Consider the following 22731-nt stretch of genomic DNA (forward strand, 5'->3'; position numbering starts at 1 on the left):
ATGGGATTCAAATAAAAGGTATTCAAGAGTAGAGTACGAATTTCATAATAAAAGTAGGGTCCAAGTACCTTGGGGCCCGCCCCAGCCCCAAAACTTCTTAAAAAAGGTTTATTTGATGATCATGATAATATGGGACTCATATGAAAGGTATTCGGGAGTAGATTACGAATATGGTCAGGAAGTAGAAATAGGCTTTATAATTTATTGATAACGGAAGGGGGCGGACCCTCCACCGTTACCCCAAAACACCACCCAAAATCACAAATCTGCCGATAAGGACAATATGGATATCAAATGAAAAGTATGCGGGAATCTGGCTTACAAATTCATGTCGTAGTATAGGGGGTCAATCTGCCCCCCTAAAAAATCCCAAAATGCGCACATTAGCCAATCACGGATATAAGGGACTCGGTTTGTTTGTTCCGTATAGACTGAAAAACGGCAGAACAGATTTTCCCGAAATGTTGGCATATTGTGTAGGTTGCTCTGGAAAGAAACATAGGCTATATAATTTTTCGGTATCTGAAAAACACAACCCAAAATCATAAGTGGACCGATTGGGACAATATAAGTATAAAATGAAAGGTATTGGAGAGTAGAATACGAAAATGGCATTAACATTGAGTCTAAGTACCCATCGGGTCGCGCCAACCCCGAAACTCCCCCAAACAGTCATTTCAATATGGGACTGAAATGAAAGGTATTCGGGTAGATTTCGAATCTGGCATACAAAATCAGATCGAAGTATAGGGGGTCATGCCACCCCTCAAAAACGCCATTTGACCCTTTATGACTATATGATACTTGGCTGAACCGATTTTCTTAAAATTTTCATAGATTGTGTACGTTTGTCTGGAAGGAAACATAGGCTATATAATTTTTAGATATCGGGTGGAGGAGGACCCTCCCCCTTACCCCAAAAACGCCACCCATATCCGAAAGTGGTCCGATGGGCACAATAAGGGTATCAAATGAAAGGTATTGGAGACCAGAAAACGAATATGGTATTAAAATTTGGGTCCAAGTACCCAGCGGAGAACTTTTTTTTGTGTGGAAATAGCTTTTGTACACACCACCATATGATAGGGTGTATATTCATCATTTAGTCATTGTGTTTTCAACATATCGAAATAGCCATTTTCGACTCTACAAAGTATAGGGTGGTTTTTTAGCTGTTATCTTTTTGTCAACACTAGCTTAAACAGCTTACGCACATTTCGTGTTTTGTTTTCAAGCATCCTCAGTTTGGTCTATAATTTAACCATGAATCGTCTTACAAACGTACAACGCTTGCAAATTATTGAATTTTATTATCAAAATGAGTGCTCTGTTAGGAGAGTTTGTCGGGCGCTTCTTCAATTTTATGGATGAAGCCCATTTTTCGCTCAATGGGTATGTAAATAAGCAGAATTATCGATTTTGGAGTGAAAATCAGCCAGAAGTATTACAAGAAAAAGTCACAGTTTGACACGGTTTACAGGCTGGTGGCATCATTGGACCGCACTTCTTCAAAGATGATGCGAATCGTAACGTAACTGTGAATGGTGAGCGCTACAGTGAGATGATATCCGACTTTTTTTGCCCAAAAGGCAAGAGATTTGCATGACATGTGGTTTCAACAAGACGGTGTCACATGCCACACAGCAAACGTAACGTAACGTCTGTACTTATTGCGAGGCGAGTTCGGTAAACATTTTATTCACGTTCGGGACCGATCAATTGGACGCCTAGATCGTGCGATTTAACTATGTTAAAGCTTATGTCTATGCAGATAAGCCCGCTTCAATTGGCGCATTGGAAGACAACATTGAAGCATTTATTCGTGAGCTAACAACCGAAATATTGGAAGGAGTAAGCCAAAATTTGACTAAGCGAATGGACCATTTGAAGGGCAGTCACGGTCAACCATTAAATTACATGGACCGTAGTATCGATTCAAATAAACATTTCATGCGTTTTCTGAATTTTATGCATTAAGAGCTTTCCTATAGCTCTTAAAAAATCACCCGTTAGAAGTATCTGTGCCACTGTATGTATGTATGTCGCTAAACTAACAGCATGTTACTCTTTAATGTCTTTATATGTATCATATATGATCTTTGATTGGTCTATGAGATCGCTCGGAGGGTTTAAGGCCATTTTAGTTTCCTTTTCATATTCCTCTTGGGATTTTGGGAATGGGACCTCCCAGCAAACATTTCATTGAGCCTCCGAAAAATGGCAGCAATTTGTTTTACTCTCAAATACCTTTTATTGGAGCCCCATATTGTTCAGGTCAGCAAATACGCCTTTTTTGGTGTGTTATGTGGGTGCGGGGGTCTCTAGACACTTGGTCCCAAATGTTGAGATCAGATTCGAGGTCTACTCCCAAATAATTTTCATTTTAGCCACATATTACAATAGTTGACAAATATGTTCGGTTTGGGGGGAGATGCCTAAGGAGTGGGGCGGCCACTCAGAGACTTGGGCCTGAAAAAAGTAACAGATATGTGCACAACTCTTAACAAACTTTTATATGAGCCCACTCTTGCCATATTCGTAAATACGCCCTATTTGGGGGTGTTAAAGGGGGAATACTTGTTCCCCAAAGTTAATATAAGATTCGTGCTCTTCTTACAAATACCTTTCATTGGAGACCCATTTTGCCATAGTCTAAAATTATGTCAAGTCGATTTAGCCTTGTCCGTCCGTCTGTCCGTGCGTCTGTTTGTCGAATGCTCGCTAACTTTCGAAGGAGTAAAGCTAAGCGCTTCAAATTTTGCACAAATACTTTTTATTAGTGTAGGTCGGTTGGGATTGTAAATAGGCCAAATCGGTCCATGTTTTGATATAGCTGCCATATAAACCGATCTTGCGTCTTGACTTCTTGAGCCTCTAGAGGGCGCAATTCTTATCCGATTTGTCTGAAATTTTGCACGTAGTATTTTGGTATCACTTCCAACAACTGTGTTAAGTATGATTCAAATCGGTTCATAATCTGGTATATCTGTCATATAAACCGATCTTGGATCTTGACTTCTTGAGCCAATAGAGCGCTCAATTCTCATCCGATTTGGCTGAAATTTTACAGGAGTTGTTTCGGTATGACTTCCAATAACTGAGCTAAGTATGGCGCAAATCGGCAGAAATCCTGATAAAGCTGCCATATAAACCGATCTGGGATCTTGACTTCTTGAGCCTCTAGAGGGCGCAATGTCCGGAAGGACAGACGGTCTAAAGCCGCTTAAAATTTTGCACAGTTACTTCTTATTGATGTAGGTCGTTGGGGGTCGCTTTAGAATTTTAAAATAGCTCCCACATTAAGTGGTCCTTCCTATTGACTTCTTCAGCCCCTATAAGCGGCAATTATTAAACGATTGAGCTGAGAGTGTTCACTTAGTGTTCTGTTACGAGTTCAAAAGATCTTGCCAAGTATGGTCCAAATTGGTGTATGACCTGATTTAGCCCTTATATAAACTGATCTCCCGATTTGCCATATTGAGCTCCTAGATACCGCATTTGTTATCTGTTATGTGTATTCTGTTATGACTTTCAATGGTCGTGACATTGAATTCGAATCGTTGTACAACATGGATTTAGTTGCCATATACCAGAACTTAATATGCATGTCTATTGGTTGGATATGCAGAATTTTCTCCAGGGTCCTAATAGGCGTGATTCTTATCGTCTTGCTTATACCAATCCGGTCCTTATATTGTCCTGTTCCCCATCATGGTCCATCTATATGTTTACATTGGTCTTATTACGGCACTGCAAGGTTAGGGCCATTTTCCAAATTCAGTCCTATTTCAAGCCCCATCTACATATTGCGAAGTTTTACATGGCTAAAGACTTCACAAATATCGTCAGCAAAAGTGCAGGACAACCAAAATTGCAATTTTACCCTTGAGTATTCAATCAAGGAACATCGGGAATATTTTTTTTTAAAGCTCAGTGATAGGAGCAGGATAACCATCCCTGAAAATAATTTCTAAATTTTTCGCCAGGATTCGAATCCAGAAGTTCAGTGCGATAGGCGGACATGATAACCTCAGCGCCACGGTGACCGCCCGTGTGCTTTAGAAGTTTTATAAATACCTACTGATAACCATTCAAAAATCACAGACATATTTCGACTTTTTTATTGCATGCGCACCGTTGGTTCTAGGAAGACTTTCGTAAAGTCTGCCCAACTTTAGCTGTTGTTCCAAAAGGCTTCAATGTTTGGAATGGATCAATAAAGCAATAACTATTTGTGACATACTGTGCGTTTGAGGCTTCCTTAAACAATAATATGAGATTATACGTACAATAAACATCTCTGTTCTCCATTACCCTTTAGCCAATCCCCCCTTTAATTTAAAACCACTATTAAATATTTTCCCTTAGATCAGCATATTTCTTGTTGTTAAGACGGAAATGGAAATCCGACTCATTATAGTAATCTAAACAAAATAAAATCTTTTTTATCTCTTTCTACATCTCAAAATAAACAAGTAAAAGCGTGCTAAGTTCGGCCGGGTCGAATCCTATATACCCTCCACCATGGATCGCATTTGTCGAGTTATTTTCGCGGCATCTCTTCTTAGGCAAAAAATGGATAAAATAAGAGATTTGCTCTGCTATTAGAGCGATATCACGATATAGTCCGATTCGGACCACAATTAAATTATATGTTGGAGACCTGTGTAAAATGTCAGCCAATTTGAATAAGAATTGCGCTCTTTGGGCGCTCAAGAAGTAAAATAGGGATATCGATTTATATGGGAACTGTATCATGGACCGATTCAGACGATAATAAACACGTATGTTGATGGTCATGAGAGGATCCGTCGTACAAAATTTCAGGCAAATCAGATAATAATTGCGACCTCTATGGGCTCAAGAAGTCAAGATCCCAGATCGGTTTATATGGCAGCTATATCAGGTTATTGACCGATTTGAACCTTATTTGGCACAGTGGTTGAAAGTCATAATAAAACACGTCATGCAAAATTTCAGCCAAATCGGATAGGAATTGCGCCCTGTAGAAGCTCAAGAAATCAAGTCCCCAGATCGGTTTATATGGCAGCTATATCAGGTTATGAACCGATTTGAACCTAATTGAGCAAAGTTGTTTGAAGTCATAGCAAAACACGTCATGCAAAATTTCATTCCAATCGGATAAGAATTGCGGCCTCTAGAGGCTCAAGAAGTCAAGACCCAAGATCGGATTATATGGCAGCTATATCAGGTTTTGGACCGATTTGAACCATACTTGGCACAGTTGTTGAATATCACAACAAAACACGTCGTACAAAATTTCATTCCAATCGGATAAGAATTGCGCCCTCTAGAGGCTCAAGAATTCAAGGCCCAAGATGGGTTTATATGGCAGCTATATCAGGTTATGGACCGATTTGAACCATACTTGGCACATTTGTTGGGCATCATAACAAAACATGTCGTGCAAAATTTCATTCCAATCGTATATGAATTACGCCCTCTAGAGGCTCAAGAAGTCAAGACCCAAGATCGGTTTATAGGGCAGCTATATCAGGTTATATACCGATTTGCGCCATACTTAGCATATATGGGACCTATATCTAGCTATAGATCTATTCAGACCATATTGAACACACATGGGAGAATACATTGTACAAAACTTCTGCCAAATCGGATGGGAATTGCGCCCTCTAGAGGCTCAAGAAGTCAAGATACCAGATCTATTTATATGGCATCTATATCAGGTTATATACCGATTTGCGCCATACTTAGCACAGTTATTGGAAGTCATAACAGAAAACCTCATGCAAAATTTCAGCCAAATCGGATGAGAATTGCGCGCTCTTTTGGCTCAAGAAGTCAAGATCCAAGATCGGTTTATATGACAGCTATTTCAGATTTTGGACCGATTTGAACCATACTTAGCGCAGTTGTTGAGAGTAATACCAAAACACCATGTGCAACATTTCAGTAAAATCGAATGAGAATTGCGCCCTCTATAGGCTCAAAAATTCAAGACCCAAGATCGGTTTATATGGCAGCTATATCAGGTTATGGACCGATTTGAACCATACTTGTCGCAGTTGTGGGATATCATAACAAAACACGTCGCGCAAAATTTCATTCCAATCGTATATGAATTGCGCCCTCTATAGGCTCAAGAAGTCAAGACCCAAGATCGGTTTATATGGCAGCTATATCAAAACATGGACCGATATGGCCCCTTTACAAACCCAACCGACCTACACTAATAAGAAGTATTTGTGCAAAATTTCAAGCGGCTACTTTACTCCTTCAAATGTTAGCGTGCTTTCGAAAGACAGACGGACGGACATGGCTAGGTCGACATAAAATGTCACGACGATCAAGAATATTTGTACTTCATGAGGTCTCACACGAATATTTCGAGAAGTTACAAACAGAATGACGAAATTAGTATACCCCCATCCTATGGTGGAGGGTATTTTTAAGAAAAGGCAAAAGTCAAGCGGAGCCGACTATATAACACACCACACCAACGAGTCTAAATACTGCTTTTTATACATAGATCTTAATTTGAAATCTATTGGGTTGCCCAAAAAGTAATTGCGGATTTTTAAAAATATAAAACTTAGAATGAACTTTATTCAAATATACTTTTTTAAACTTTTTTTCTAAAGCAAGCTAAAAGTAACAGCTGATAACTGACAGAAGAAAGAATGCAATTACAGAGTCACAAGCTATGAAAAAATTTGTCAACGCCGACTATATGAAAAATCCGCAATTACTTTTTGGGCAACCCAATAGTTAGACTTTAATTTTGCATACCTATTCTAGTATCAAAGAGAAGCTTGTAAGATTTTGTTACGATAGGACCTAAATTGTGTCTATCGCCACAGCCTTAAAGAGTCATATTGGATGAAAGATATTTGTGGGAGCTGTATCTTAATCTGATCTGATTTTTGTCAAAAACTTGCATGGCAATCGAACAACAAGTACGACCCGTACTTGTTCACAATAATACATGGACGGACAGACGGACATAGCTAAATCGATGATTCTAAGCCGATTAGTGTACTTATCAATGGGTCAAGCTCTCTTCCTTCTTAGCATTGCAAACTAATGACCAAAGTTTTAATGCCCCGGGGTGGTGTAGGGTATAGAAAACCAAACATGGCTCGCTTTATCGAAACCGCAAACATATGCAGTTTAATGCCAATGGTTCCCACAATTGGATCAATCAAACAAATGGCAGTCATATCTTTGCTCACCAATGGTAAGAATTATCTAAATTTACTCACCATTGATTGTTTGTAGAACTGTGTACAGTGTACACATGTTTATGTGAAATTTATTGCCAGCCAAGACTATAAACCCCATCTCCGTCACTCCGTCCCACCATTCAGAAATTAAGCGTGCTTTGCTATATAATTCTGATGTCATGTTTCACTTACTGGCGGTAATGTCTCATAGCACAAAACAAAAATAAATGACATGTGCTGCAGTAGCATTGCAGCAGAGTGAGTAGCAGCAGCAGCAGCAGCAATAACAGCTCCCGAACAAAGCGTTTCTATTGATATATTTTCCATATTGAAACACCAGTAGCCGCCAAGTGGGGAGCGAGCGTCATCAGCTGTTGTTGGTTATGGATGGGGGGCTATTGAAACATCAAAGTCAAGTTCAAGATTTATTTTATTTCAAAACTCATTTGGAATATTTTTCTTAGTTTAAAATAAAGGCGATTTTCTACATAATTTAGGCGCTTTTTTTTTTGAGGCATTAAAATCACATTGAAAGCGTTGGCAAGCGTTGGCAAGCGAAATGCATGCATTTGGTAGCTAATGCTTGTGGAGTGTCTAATCCGCTCCCTACCTGCTGGTATTTTTAGAACGTAAATCTGTTTTAATTTCCTTTTCGGAGTAAATGATGCTTTGGGTTGTTATTTTTTAATATATCGCATCTCCGATGTGTTTTCTTGCCATGTGCCAATGTAAACGTGGAGATATCAAAAAAAAAAACAACACATTTTTTCGAGTTTGTTTAAAATCATAACATGCAACAGGGAGTTCATGTGCTTTATTTAGGCACAGTGGGTTATAATGGGATCAACATTTGATAGAATATTAGGACAAAGTTTGACGAAAGCCTTGGAGGTATACTTAATGAAGCTCTACGCGCGGGCATATTTGCCGAGCATGGCAAACACGTGGCAAATAGGGGCGAAATGCCTAAAGGGCTATCCCAACAACAAAACTCCTCCAAAAAGGACTTATTTTCCGACCATGAGTTTGAAAAAAAGGTGTTAGAGAGTAAAAGTGAGCGGCTTTGTAGTAAAAACAAGCAAACGCATATTAAGTCCGGCTGGGCCGAATCTTATATACCCTCCACCATGAACGCATTCGTCAAGTTGTTTGCACGATTTTCTTAAATGGACAGAAACTAAAAAATTACAATAGAAGCCATCCAAATCGGAATTTCATCCAAATCGCATAAGAATTACGCCCTCTAGAGGGTAAAAAGATTAAAGAAACTATATCTAAACTTAGACCTAAACTTAGACAATCTCATTCTCGTCCGATGGAACGGAAACTTATTCCCTTTTAGTTGACACGCACTTTCTTGTCCTGCTTTTTGTTTATGGAACATATTATGCTCCGGTCCCAGGCGTTTAGTATGCATTCTTCTAGCCACATTGAGCAATAAAGCTGATGAATAAGCCTTATCAGCGTGTCGCTACAATCAAACATAGTCCAGTTGGGAATCTATCGGCTCCTCTCGCCGTGTTGTTTTTCACTTGGGTTATGACTATACCTTCTTCGGATATGGGATTTTGGATATCCTTGTTGTCGTCAGTGTATTGTCTCTCCTTTCCGATCATCGGATAAACATTCTTCTTACAGATTGCGCAGACGTGACGATGCGTATGCTTCGTATGAGTGGCGCCATTGGTTTTAACTCGTCAAATAGTAAACCGTTGGCTCTAGCTGACTTCTTGTTCTTGAACCGGGTGAGGTTGCTCTGGCTTCATTCTTGGGCCCAAATAAGTTTAGATGGTAACCCATTGGTTCGTGCTGCCTTGTTATTTTCAGCTGCGTTACTGCTACGCTAGAATTCTCGTTTGAACCGTTGAAACGTCCGCTCCACATGTTCTGTTATTTCGCTCCGCAAGAATTTTTCTGAAACTCGTAATAGATCATTATTTTTGGAAGACAAATTTAAGTCACTCAAGGATAGCTACGATATTGGTATCCATTACGCGGTTGATGATCTGGGTCTGTTTCCAGTGGAGCGGCAGATCTAGAGCCCGGGAGTAGGCTTAGGACAGCTGCGATGGTGGTATCAAGCCGTAGCATGTTGTTTGCTACTGAAACCTCTACTGGTGGAACGGCAGCTCCAGGCTTCAATAGCCGACAGACGACTGGTCAGCAGGTGCTTCTGACAAAAAAACCTGGATCCAACCTTAAGGACAAGTCCGAACCTTTTCTTTCTTCGCTTGCCTATAATTTGCCTAGGCCATTGGTACTCCCCTGCAAACGAACACACTCTTGAAGAGGTTGAAATATAGAAAGCGCATCGCTCTCAAGTTTATTGAGAGGCTTGGTGTGAATGATACTAAGACTCTCACTAAATTGTACTCGGAGATTCGCTGAACGTCCTACACCAAAGGCTACATGGCTAGATTCGAAAACGGCACCGCAGTCAGAAAAGAGACGGCGGTCACCTGGTGGCATCCCATGTCCAAGAGAATTAAGGCGAACAATAGTAATATGGGACCAAGGACCTTTGCTAATGTCGCTAAGGATAGCATGGTGATGGTAGTTGTCAACAAGGGAGAAGAACAAGGCTGCATACCTAGAAACAATTATAGTGGGATAGTCAATGGACTGTCATCTGTATACTCCGTATGTTCTTACGGAAATACCTGGGCCTCCTCCAGTCTGCGAAAATGCTGGTTGCCTTCGGGGATCATCGCTCAATTGAAATGTATCGTTGTGCGCTAAAAAGGATTGGTGAGATCTGGCCAGGTGCCACACTGGATCTAGTCAAGAAGGAAGATATTCCTTCTCAACCAATGGCACATGCTTGGATTCCAAGGATTCCTTCAGATCCTGAATCAATACTTGGAGGACTAAGGGAGTGTAATCCCAATCTTTCACCCACCGACTGGAAGATTGGTAGATTGGATGGGGCTGATGGCGACAGGAAACATGCAGTATTGGTACAAAACTCCAGCTGTCTCCCAGACGTCAACAAGTATAATGTAGTTGGGTCCTACGGATTAAACAAGTTGAAGCTGAAGGTCTACAGAAGTGGTGGGGTTGTGGATTCAGATGACTCAGCAGTTGTTGCTGAACACTTGTCTGAGGAACCAAAGTCTGAAGGATTGCAGGAGACTGGCCACGATCGGAACAGGAGAGGAAGGCGACGAAACGGGACCCGACAAGCCCTATGTGGGTGGGTCATGCGGTTGGATTGGGCTCAAGGTGTGCGACAGCGGGGAAGGACAAACTCAAAAGGTACTGCGACAGCAGCAGCTAGTGAAGCATCTAAGGAGGAAACGTCCACATCCCTAGTGTCCTCTGCCCTGAGGAAGAGTGGTACCACTGCTTTCTCAGCTGTCCCTGAATGCGTAGGGAAACTCATCATGACAAGTTCGAACGAATTTTGTGAGGATGAACTCCTTGCGGACCCAGAAGACGAGGCTAACCAGCGGTGGTGGAAGTTCTGAATCCTGACTATGGTCCAGTTTCTGCAAATAAATTTCCACCATTGTAAGACCGATTCGGCGGCACTGAAGGTCCTCCTGATGGCAGGGTGTTGGGAAGTTTCCCGGCACTTTTAGAATTATAATTCAAGAAGCTCTACGTGCGATAGCGAAGTGGACTATCGAAAATGATCTAGGCGTAAATCCGTGCAAGACAGAAGTAGTTCTTTTCAGCAGGAGATACAAGTTACCTGCAGTGGAACCCCTCTCCTTGAGAGGAGATAAAGTTTCGTGGGAACTGGATGCCCATTGTTGATTTAAAGGCGCCAATAACTCGTCTTGTCATATGGAGCATCATAGCCACTCAGTATTTGTACAAGAACCGGTGCCACCCGACCTCTCACTGAGACTCTCCGCACGATACCTCTGATTATCCGCTACTGCTGTTACAGCTACTCCAGATGGAGCATTCCACTATTCACAACCTGTGGATGCGCCTGGTAGCTCGCAGCTAAGCTTCTCGTGACAGCAATGTACACCACACAAATCGGACCTCAATGTTCCAGCCTGTGTGGTGCTGACAGCTATCCCGTGCCGTGCTTTATGGTGTTGCGTTCTGGTGGACGGTGCTTCGAAAGTCCATCCACTGTTCAATAGTCAACCGGATCCAAACGATGGTATTATTATTTATTAAAATGACGATATCTCCTTAACTAAGCCTCGTGGATAAAAAGTGATCGTGACCACTTTAAAAAATTCGACAAATTTACGAGAATCGGTCAAAAAAATAATTTTTCCTTAGAAAAATTGAAAATGGCCATTTCTCTTTAACTTAGCCTTGTAGAGCGAAAGTAAGATTAATTCTTGATAGAATCTATTGGAACTACGATATCGCTGGTAATAGTAGTTACATAGACTTCTACACGGATGGTTCCAAAGTAGACGACACGGTGGGCTTTTAGGAAGTTTTGGAATGGCTTTAAATATCTTCTCATTAAATCCCTGGATAATCGCCATTAAATCCCTGGATAACGCATTTTTGAACACACAAACCGACCTCGACTGTCGCAGATCTCTCAAAATTCACCTGTTCTGGGTGCCGGGCCACAGAGATATCCAGCAAATTGTTAAGCGGACGAACTTGCGAGACTAGGAACTACTTTACCAAGGAAACTGGAATCTGTGGATGTGTCTCTATGGACACGTAAGCTAAGTTTTCAGGACCAGACCCAAAGGACAACATGTGATAGATGGTCACAAAGTAGGGGCTGTGAGCATTCCAAAACCATGTGGCCTAATATAGACTTGAAAAGGTCTACCGCTTGCAGTCAATGGGTAGAATAGACGTCTCAGTCATTGTGTCCGTCATGACAGGTCACTGTCTAATCGAAAAACATGCTGACAGACTGAAGGTTGCCAGCAACGACTTTTGCTGTGAGGACGTCGAAGAAGAAATGGCTATAGAACACCATCTGTGTGTCCCGCACTAACAGTCAGAAGGAGTTCCACTTTAGGTTCTCCTTTCTTTGGGAACTTGTCTGCCAGTCAGAAGGAGTTCCACTTAAGGTTCTCATTTCTTTGAGAACTTGTCTGATTTAGCTGATATGAAAATTCGCAAGTTGTTGGGATTTTTAAATCGATCTGGATGGTTCAGCAGCAGAACTATAAGGCAACTTAATTCTTCTGTTCCTTTTTTTTCTGCCATTTTAACCTAATCTAACCTAGGGGCGAAATGCCTAAGGGACCGTCCCAAGAACAAAACTCCTCCAAACCGACCATGAACTCAAATAAAAAAGGCCCTCTATTGTCTCACGAAGCCATGATCCATGATCGGATTATATGGAAGCTATATCAGGTTATGAACCAATTTGAACGAAACTTGGCGCAAAATTTCAGAATAATCGGATAATAATTTCGCCCTCCAGAGGCTCAAGAAATCAAGATCCGAGATCGATTAATATGTGAGCTATATCAGGTTATGAGCCGATTTGGACCATACTTAGCACAGTTGTAGATGGTCTAAATAAAACACTTGGTGCAACATTTCAGGCAAATCAGATAATAACTGCGCCATCTAGAGGCTCAAGAAATCAAGATCCGAGATCGATTTATATGGGAGCTATATCAGGTCATGAACCGATTTAGACCACACTTGGTACTGTTGTTGATGGTATAACCAAAGTATTTCATGCAAAATTTCAGTCAAATCGAATAATAATTGCGCCCTCTAAAGGCTCAAGAAACCAAAAACCGAAATCGTTTCATATTGGAGCTATATCAGGTTATGAACCGATTTCAACGATACTTGGCGCAGTTGGGCAAACCAAAACACCGAATGCAAAATTTTAGACAAATCGAATAATACTTGCGCCCTCTAGCAGCACAAGAAGTCAAGATCCGAGATCGATTTATATGGGAGCTATATCTGATCATGAACCGATTTAGACCACACTTGGTACTGTTGTTGATGGGCAAACCAAAACACCACTTGCAAAATGTTAGACAAATCGAATAATAATTGCGCCCTCTAAAGGCTCAAGAAACCAAAATCCGAAATCGTTTCATATTGGAGCTATATCAGGTTTTGAACCGATTTGAACGATACTTGGCGCAGTTGGGCAAACCAAAACACCGCATGCAGAATTTTAGACAAATCGAATAATAATTGCGCCCTCTAAAGGCTCAAGAAACCAAGATCCAAAATCGTTTCATATTGGAGCTATATCAGGTTTTGAACCGATTTGGACCATACTTTGAGCCCTCTAGAGGCTCAAGAAGTTAAAATCCGACATCGGTTTATATGGCAGCTATACCAAAACATGGACCGATTTGGCCCATTAACAATCCCGACTGACCTGCTCTTATAAGAAGTAGTTATGGAAAATTTCAAGCACCTAGCTTTACTCCTTCGAAAGTTAGCGCTTTCGACAGACAGACATACGGACGGACCTGTCTAAATCGACTAAGAATGTCAAGGCGATCAATGATATATATATACTTTGTTGGGTCCCAGATCAATATTTCGATGTGTTACCAATGGAATGACGAAATTAGTAGTACACCCCCATCCTATGGTGGAGGGTATAAAAATGCATAGGAATTTCATCCAAATCGGATAAGAATTACGCCCTCTAGAGGGTCAAAGAGATTAAGAACACTATATCAATCTCAACTTTTTGTGTAAAGTTTTTAGCTTCAGCTTTATTCGTTCGTTAGTGTGCTTCTACAGACGAACGGACGGCCATGGCTAGATCGACTCAAAAATTTACGGCATAGGTGTACATGCTAACGTCTGCACTACGGTGGCCTCTGTCCTTTATAATAAGAATAAATTTTTTGTTGAAGTCCTATTTTGCAAATGCAGGCTAATTAAAATGCAGTTCTTGTATATCCATTAGCTAAGACCAACCGAAGAGAATCTCCACAGGGGGTTTCTAAAAGCAGAACGATTGTCTAAGCAAATCCGCAATGTTGAGTTATTGATATCATGCTGATTTTTAAAAAGGGTTGATAGGAATATTATTTCCATTTTTACCTAGGCTGAGGTAAACCTTTTTACCTACTACTAGCAAGTGAAGCAAAATTTCCTTGGTATTTAAGGTAGTTTCGTCCCATTGTGTTGATGGCTCATTCAATTATGATTCCAGCTAACAGCTGTAATGCGTGTGAGTGTGTGTGTGTGTCTGGATATGTGTGCGTGATTTTGGAGGCAAATGACTAAAACTATCAGAAACAATTAGTGTCAGTCAGTCTGTCAAACCGAGCGACAGTGAGTTTGAGCGTTTGTTTGTTCATTCATCTTCCCTGTTTGGTGGGGTACGGTGCGGTGCGTTACGTTGTGATGTGCTTTGGTTGTTGTTGCTCATGTAGCTCAAATAAAAATTCAATTTTTTTCGAGTGTGGTGGGGAGAATTTCACATTGGAGGGAGTTCTTGTTGACAGCGGTTTTGTGCGCGCGTTTGCTCCTCAGACATTCATCAGTCAGTATGTTCTTGACGCTCGTTGCAGTTTGAACGCGTACACAGGCGGTGCTACAGCCACAGTCGGATTAGTACAGCGACACAGTGAAAGAGAGTGAATGAATCATTTCGACAAAAAACGCGTTATTGCGGCGTAATTTGTTTTCATGTCCGTTGGAATTTGTTTTTAAATTTGAATTTTCATTCGGCATGTTGACATTCACTTGCTAGCCATAAACATAGTAAAGGTTTTTTTCGCATTGGCCAAATTAAGTTTCGGTGCATAATTGAATTACCATATTTAAAGTGAGTTTTGACAAAAACAAAACAAGTTAAAAAAAATTAGAAAAAAAAGAATACAAAATACCTGAAAAGTCAAAAGGAAGAAAAAAATCACTTTAATTAAAAAACTTCCCATGATCTGTTAATTGAAAAAAATACGTTTTAAATTTTAGTGTTTTTTTTTTAATGTGTGTAAACATTGTATGATGTTTCTTTGAAGTGAGTTAAATAAAAAAAAATTAAATAGCATCAAATAAATTAAGTAATTGCTCTTTAATCATCAGCGGTAGTAATTAAGATTGAATCTTAAAAGCCAGAGTCTCACTCGAATCTATTTCTAAGGTCTTTGTGCGGTTTGCTGATCATATCATATACACGGATGGAAGATAGTATGTGGTGACTAAGTTGTATGTAACCACTTGTGGAGGGGGATGTACCCAATGGAAAATTAAATAAAATTTAATCAATAAATGAATTAACACTGAAATTGATTGCTGAAGCACCCACCTGCAATGTGGTGGTTGGTATTTCGGAATATAGGAAACTAAGGCAAGGTGTAATAAAAATCGAATATTTGAATTTAACGAATTTGGTGAATCATCTTTGATTTATTTGTCTTCAACACTCCCCTAATGTCAGCGGTGAGTTTAAAAAATCCTTTTTCTTGTACATACTGATATGTGGTAATATAGAATGTTCGGTTGTGCAGTATTATGGACTAAGCTTAAGAGAGATTCAAATGATAAAATTAAACCCCTTTCAATTTCGATGGGCAATGAAACGCATCAAACTGTAGTTCATGATTGGGCTAAGGTTTAACTCAAGGTTCACGACCAACAAAAAACATTCAATCAAGATTTTATTAAAATTTTATATTATTAAAAATAACCCGGGCCCGCTCCGCTGCGCCTTCTTTTACTTTATATGGAACAAAATTTTCCTTGGAATATTTAATTTCGACAATACAATACATGTGCCTTTATCTGAACCTCATATGATCTTTATGGGTCTACGATTTTAAGTTTGGATGTAAGGTGAACTCCATTCCTAAAATACTTTATTTCAGCACGATATTCTCATGATATCTGACTTTTAGGGGTGTTTTCGGGGGTGAGGTGGTCCCCCAGACTATTGGCCGTGAAAAATGTCAGCATCGTGCTCTTCTCTCAAATAGCATTTATTTAAACCCCATATTGCCATTGGTTTAAGAGGAGTTTGCACGATGAGGCGTCCCCCAAACACATGGCCTCGAAATAGGTTTTCAAATTCGCTTTATAATCTCATATACCTTTCATATGAGCTACATATTGGCATGGTCGAATAATTTTTACCCTTTGGTGGGTGTTTTGGGCAAGGGGTGATGCTCTAAATACATGGTCCTACATTTGGATATCATACAGCTCCCATATAAATCGATCTCGGATATAGAAGATTCGGCCCGGCCGAACTTAGCACGCTTTTACTTATTTTTTTTTTTTTTTGTAAATTGTTAGTAAAGGGTGATTTTTTTTGAGGTTAGGATTTTCATGCATTAGTATTTGACAGATCACGTGGGATTTCAGACATGGTGTCAAAGAGAAAGATGCTCAGTATGCTTTGACATTTCATCATGAATAGACTTACTAACGAGCAACGCTTGCAAATCATTGAATTTTATTACCAAAATCAGTGTTCGGTTCGAAATGTGTTCATTCACCGTAACGTTGCGTCCAACAGCATCTTTGAAAAAATACGGTCCAATTATTCCACCAGCGTACAAACCACACCAAACAGTGCATTTTTCGGGATGCATGGGCAGTTCTTGAACGGCTTCTGGTTGCTCTTCACTCCAAATGCGGCAATTTTGCTTATTTACGTAGCCATTCAACCAGAAATGAGCCTCATCGCTGAACAAAATTTGTCAAAATTTGAACACATTTCGAACCGAACACTGATTTTGGTAATAAAATTCAATGATTTGCAAGCGTTGCTCGTTAGTAAGTCTATTCATGATGAAATGTCAAAGCATACTGAGCATCTTTCTCTTTGACACCATGTCTGAAATCCCACGTGATCTGTCAAATACTAATGCATGAAAATCCTAACCTCAAAAAAATCACCCTTTAAAATCCCTGTTGGTTGGCTTCCGAAGTTTCGGCCTGGCCAAACTCAACTCATTTTTTACTTGTTCTCTAATATTTTGATTTACCGTGGAATACCCCATACACATATTTACGTCACGTTCTTTACCTACTTGCTGTCTAGCTCTTCTTCATTATGCATAAGACAATTGCCAAAAAGTCGTCCATTGAATTGTTTTTAATGGGCTTTAGCAAAAAATTAAACGTTAATTTCATGCAATTGATTGTCTACTTCTTTCCAATTCCCACCACGAAGAAGTCCATGTAGTTGATATTGGTAAGGCGTTAAAAACGAAAATAAAGCAAATAGCTGACCTTGCTTTAATACCAAAAAAAAACCAAAGCAAATAACGCCGGCTAACATGGTCCCAAAGTCAGTCATTGCTATGAATAAATAATTACACATAGAATGTGTTTTTCTTTAGGTGTTGTTGTTGTTGTTGTCGTTGTGGTTATTGGAGGCATTGTTATTGTTATTTGTCTAAAAGATAAACAGCAAATAAATTATTCATAGGTTTTTAACGCTTGACGGGCCACAACTCCTACTATTTTGTGTGCACAAGACACATATTTTGTTTTTTTTTTTCTTTGCTTTCCTCAAAAACAATTGAAAATGAAAGTTTTTGTATGACTATTTTTGGTCTTATTATGTTGAATTTTTTTTCTTTCTATTGTTACAATTTTCACATTGTAAAACAATTTGATTTGAAATTGTGTTTATGGGTTGCCAGCAACACCAACAACATTCCTCTTTGAGGTATCCATGGACCAAATATGGTTTAACACCATCACCACCATGGACTGGGCCTCCTCACAAAATGGTATGCATGCCTGTCAAACCTGACAGACACACTCCAATTTCAAGTGGATTATTATTTGCCATAATGGCTCCAGTTTTGGCATCTGTTCGAAGTGATGGTAAAACCAAAGCCATTGCATGTTTATTACTTTTGTATTTTATAGTCTTTAATTCACTTTTTTCTTAAAACGTGTCTTGACTTGGTTTCGATTTCGTTAAAGTGAGGGGAGGGTGGAAGGTTAGTGCGCCTATTTTGTTTTCAACAAAAGAAAGTTTTGGCATTACTGCTTTTGAAGGCAGCGCAACTCTATTTTGTGGTGTTAATCATGATATAATATTTACGAGTTAATTAACAGGTGTATTTAAAAACAAGAAAAATGTTTTTTTTTTTTTTTAAATTTTTATTGATATAAAAAAATTGCAAAATGATTTTTCGGGATTATTTACCCTAAAGACAAAGTTTCTGGTTGCCCAAAAAGTAATTGCGAATTTTTTAAAAGAAAGTAAATGCATTTTTAATAAAACTTAGAATGAACTTTAATCAAATATACATTTTTTACACTTTTTTTCTAAAGCTAGCTAAAAGTCACAGCTGATAACTGACAGAAGAAAGAATGCAATTACCGAGTCACAAGCTGTGAAAAAATTTGTCATCGCCGACTATATGAAAAATCCGCAATAACTTTTTGGGCAACCCAATATAAAATTTTGTGTAAAGAAAATATTTCTATGATATTTTTTTAAGAAATTTTGTTTAAAGTCAAATTTTTTATGACATTTTCTGTAGACTAAATGTTTGTAAAATTTCTTTAAGCATTACATTTTTATAAAAAATGTCTCTAAAGACAAAGAAATGTTCTTTAAAAACAAATTTTTAAATATTTATTTTTAAAGGCAAAATTTTTGAAAAATTGTCTCTAAATTCAAAATTTGTAAAAAAATTCTTTAAGTCAGCATTATTTTGAAATCTTTTACACAAAAATCAATTTGTGTTTTTTTCGTTTGTCGGTTGTTTGTTTGTTCTGTATAGACTCAAAAACGGCTGAAGATTGGTCTGGGAAGGGGGGCGCACCCTCCCTCTAATGCCAAAACACCACCTTAAATCAAACAAGTAAGAGCGTGCTAAGTTCGGCCGAGCCAAATCTTATATGCCCTCCACCATGGATCGCATTCGAGTTCTATGCGCAGTATCTCTTTTTAGGCAAACACAGGATATTGAATAAGACCTGTTATGCTATTCGAGCTATATCAAGTTATAGTCCGATTCGGACCATAACTGAATGCTGGACATTGTAGAAGTTACTGTGTAATATTTCGGTTCATTCGGACAAGAACTGCGCCTTGTAGGGGCTCAAGAAGCAAAATCGGGAGAAAGGTTTATATGGGGACTGCATCAAGCTGTTAATCGATTCAGACCATATTAGGCATGTATGTTGAAGGTCATGAGAGAAACCCTTGTACAAAATTTCAGCCAAATCGAATGAGAATTGCGCCCTTTAGATGCTCAAGAAGTCAAGACCCAGATCGGTTTATATGGCAGCTATATCAGGTTATTTACCGATTTGCGCCATTCTTAGCACAGTTATTGGAAGTCATAACAAAACACCTAATGCGAAATTTCAGCCAAATCGGATGAGAATTGCGCCCTCTATAGGCTCAAGAAGTCAAGATCCAAGATCGGTTTATATGACAGCTATACCAGATTATGAACTGATTTGAATCATACTTAATACAGTTGTTGAAAGTGATAACAAAACACTACGTGCAAAATTTCAGTTAAATCGGACGAGAATTGCGCCCTCTAGAGGCTCAAGAAGTCAAGACCCAAGATCGGTTTATATGGCAGCTATTTCAAAACATGGACCGATTTGAACCATACTTAGCACAGTTATTGGAAGTGATACCAAAACACCACGTACAAAATTTCAATCAAATCGAACGAGAATTGCGCCCTCTAGAGGCTCAATTTGGGTATCAAATGAAAGGTATTGGAGAGTAGAATATGAATATGGTTTTAAAATAGGAGTCTAAGTACCCATCGGTCCGCTTCAACCCCAAAAAACCCCCCAAACAGACATATTGGATGTTCATGTCAATGTGGGACTCGAGCGAAAAGTATTCGGCTGTAGATTACAAATATGGCATACAAAATTAGGTCCAAGTAATGGGAAGTCCCCTCACCCCCAAATACCCGCATATTAGACAACCATGACAATATGGGACTCAAATGAAAGGTATTTGGTAGTAGATTACGATAATGACGTAAAAATTTTCATTCAAGTCTAGGTGACACTTTTCCTCCTGAAAATACTTCAAATGAAAGGCATTTGAGAGTAGAAAACGAATTTGATATCCAATTTGGGAGCCAGGTTTTTGGGGGTGCGCTCTAAAGCACGCCCTAAACTGAACTTAATACTGAGCTCAAAACAACGGGCAACAAGCACTATTTTCTGGGCAAAGTGCTGGTTTACCGACCATGGCAACATTGCGGTTCAAAATATAGGGATTTCGGAGTGGAGCACAAATTTGATATCCATATTTGAGTCGAAATGTCTGAGGTCCCATCTCATCTGTCCGATTTGGCCCCTAAACAGCACTTCTCATTTTCTAATTTTCTAAAACACCAGGTTCTGGAGATTGGTAATGAGATTCGTTTGAAATTAGTTTTTTACTCTTGCAGTTACCAAAAACAAAACATGGTTTCTATTTTTGGGGCCGGGTGACTCGGGAGCCGCCCAAACCCCGCCATATGGATATGTAAACCAATCACGACAAGATCGAAATCAAACGAAATGTGCCTCAAGCAAGCTAGATAAACTAATCTTATGTAAAGAATCAATTTGTGTTTGTTTGTATGTTTGTTTGTATGTTCCTTATAGACTCATAAACGGCTAAACCGGTTTTCATGAAATTTTCACTGATATTGTATAATGATCCCGTGGTGAAAATAGGGTAAAAAATTTTTTGATATCTGAAGGGGGGGCGGACCTTCCTCCTTACCTTTATTTTCAGAAACGCCAGATCTCGGTGATTGCCGATGCGATTTAAGCGAAATTTTGTGTGCTCTTTTATAGTAACCTAAAAATAATAATTTGGTATCCAAATTTCGAATAGGGTACATAGGGGGGCCGCCCCTCCCCCAAAAACCCAACAAATATTTATTTAGACGAATCACGACAATATGGGACTCAAATGAAAGGTATTTAGGGTTAGAAAACATATCTGATATCCAATTTTTGGACCAAGTGTTTGGGGACCACCCCAACCGGCAAAACACCCCAACCGGCAAACCACCCCAACCGGCAAAACACCCCAAAATCGGACATATTTACAAATCATGGCAATATGGGACTCAAATAAAAGGTATTTGCGAGTAGAATACGAATCTGATATCCAAGTGTGTTGCCAAGTTTCTGGGGGTCCACCCCTTCCCCAAAATACCCCCCAAACAGGACTTATTTAATGACCATGGTAATATGAGGCTTAAATAAAAGGTATTTGAATGTAGAATACGAATCTGATATCCCAATGTGGGACCAAGTGTTTACGGGCCGCCCCTCCCAAAAACACCCCCAACGAGTACATATTTGCGACCATAGCAATATGGGGCTCAAATGAAAGGTCTTTGGGAGTAAAGTACGAATTTGATATCAGTATTCGAGAAAAGGTGTCTATAAGACCACCTCACTCCCATAACACCACCCATATGGGACGTATTTGCTGACTATTGCAATATGGGGCTCAAAGGATATTTTAAAGTAGAACACGAATTTGATATATGTTTACAGGGTCAAGTTACTTAACGGCCGCCATATTCCCCAAAAAAACAGCCCCCAAACCGGTAATGTTAGCCGACTATGGAAATATGGGGCCCACATGGAAGGTATTTGGGAGTAGACCACGAATCTGATATAAACATTCGGGACCAACTATCTAGGGGACGTCCCACCCCCATAACAACTCCCAAATAGGACGTATTTGCTCACCATGACAATTTGGGTCTTGAAAGGAGTGGGTCTCGATATTGGTAGTTTAAAGGGCCCATACCCCAAACCGGACATATTTGCTGACTTTTGGAATAAGGGGTTTAAATAAAGGTATTTGAGATTAGTTCAAAATTTTATGAAATTTTCTCTAAAAACAAAACTTTTATTAAACTGTCTCCAAAGGAGGCCACCGTAGCGCAGAGGTTAGCATGTCCGCCTATGACGCTGAACGCATGGGTTCGAATTCTGGCGAGATCATCATAAAAAATTTTCAGCGGTGCTTTTCCCCTACTAATGCTGCCAACATTTGTGGGGTACTGTGCCATGTAAAACTTCTCTCCAAAGAGGTGTCGCACTGCGGCACGCCGTTCGGAATCGCCTATAAAAAATTTTTTTTCTCTTAAATTCATAAAATTTTCTTTGAAACCAAATTTTTATAAAATTTTCTCTAAAAACAAAGTTTCAACATTTTTTTTAAAATAAAGCTTTTTATAAACACACAGTTCTTTAAAAAACTTGCCGCAAGACAAATATTAAAAAAAAAAAAAATTCTCTAAAGACAAATTTTTTATGAAATATTCTCAAAAAACAAAAATTGTAATAAAATGTTCTCAACAAAGAGATCAAAAATTCAAAGTTCAAGGCCATTAAACTTGCAAAAATTTGTTTCAATAAAAATCTGAACTTAATGTGTCTAGCTTACGAAAATTGTCATTTAATTGAACTTGTTTGTGGAAAACTTAGACGTATAAAAAATCTAAAAAATTTAAATTGCTGCCACAGTCATTAGCAGTGGAAGACATTCGTTTGAGTAAGGCACGATACAACACCCCAAGGAGGAGTGAAAAGACAGACAAAACAATCAATGTTGCACAAATAAAAACATATGTTCATGGTCATCAACCGTGAACATGGTTCAAGTTCAAGGTCATTGTGT

At 39.2% G+C, this 22731-nt stretch overlaps 1 protein-coding gene across 5 annotated transcripts in view; it reads left to right on the plus strand.

The window, feature by feature from the left end:
- LOC106089478 (uncharacterized) overlaps nucleotides 1–22731 on the plus strand; it is a 239719-nt gene that overhangs the window by 202882 nt on the left and 14106 nt on the right. The window contains exons 1-2 of one of the 5 annotated variants that reach the window (XM_013254565.2): nucleotides 14831–14913; nucleotides 15232–15274. The exons of 1 other annotated variant lie outside the window; for it this stretch is intronic. In XM_013254565.2, the coding sequence (XP_013110019.1) occupies nucleotides 15269–15274 (6 nt within the window). In that variant the 5' untranslated portion in view covers nucleotides 14831–14913; nucleotides 15232–15268. Of the gene's footprint in view, nucleotides 1–14596; nucleotides 14914–14965; nucleotides 15109–15231; nucleotides 15275–15303; nucleotides 15531–22731 lie in introns of those variants that run through there. 3 more of the 5 variants (XM_013254566.2, XM_059366074.1, XM_013254562.2) reach the window with 3 other exon arrangements.

Source organism: Stomoxys calcitrans, chromosome 3, assembly GCF_963082655.1.
Source record: "Stomoxys calcitrans chromosome 3, idStoCalc2.1, whole genome shotgun sequence".
In the NCBI taxonomy this organism is placed as follows: domain Eukaryota; kingdom Metazoa; phylum Arthropoda; class Insecta; order Diptera; family Muscidae; genus Stomoxys; species Stomoxys calcitrans.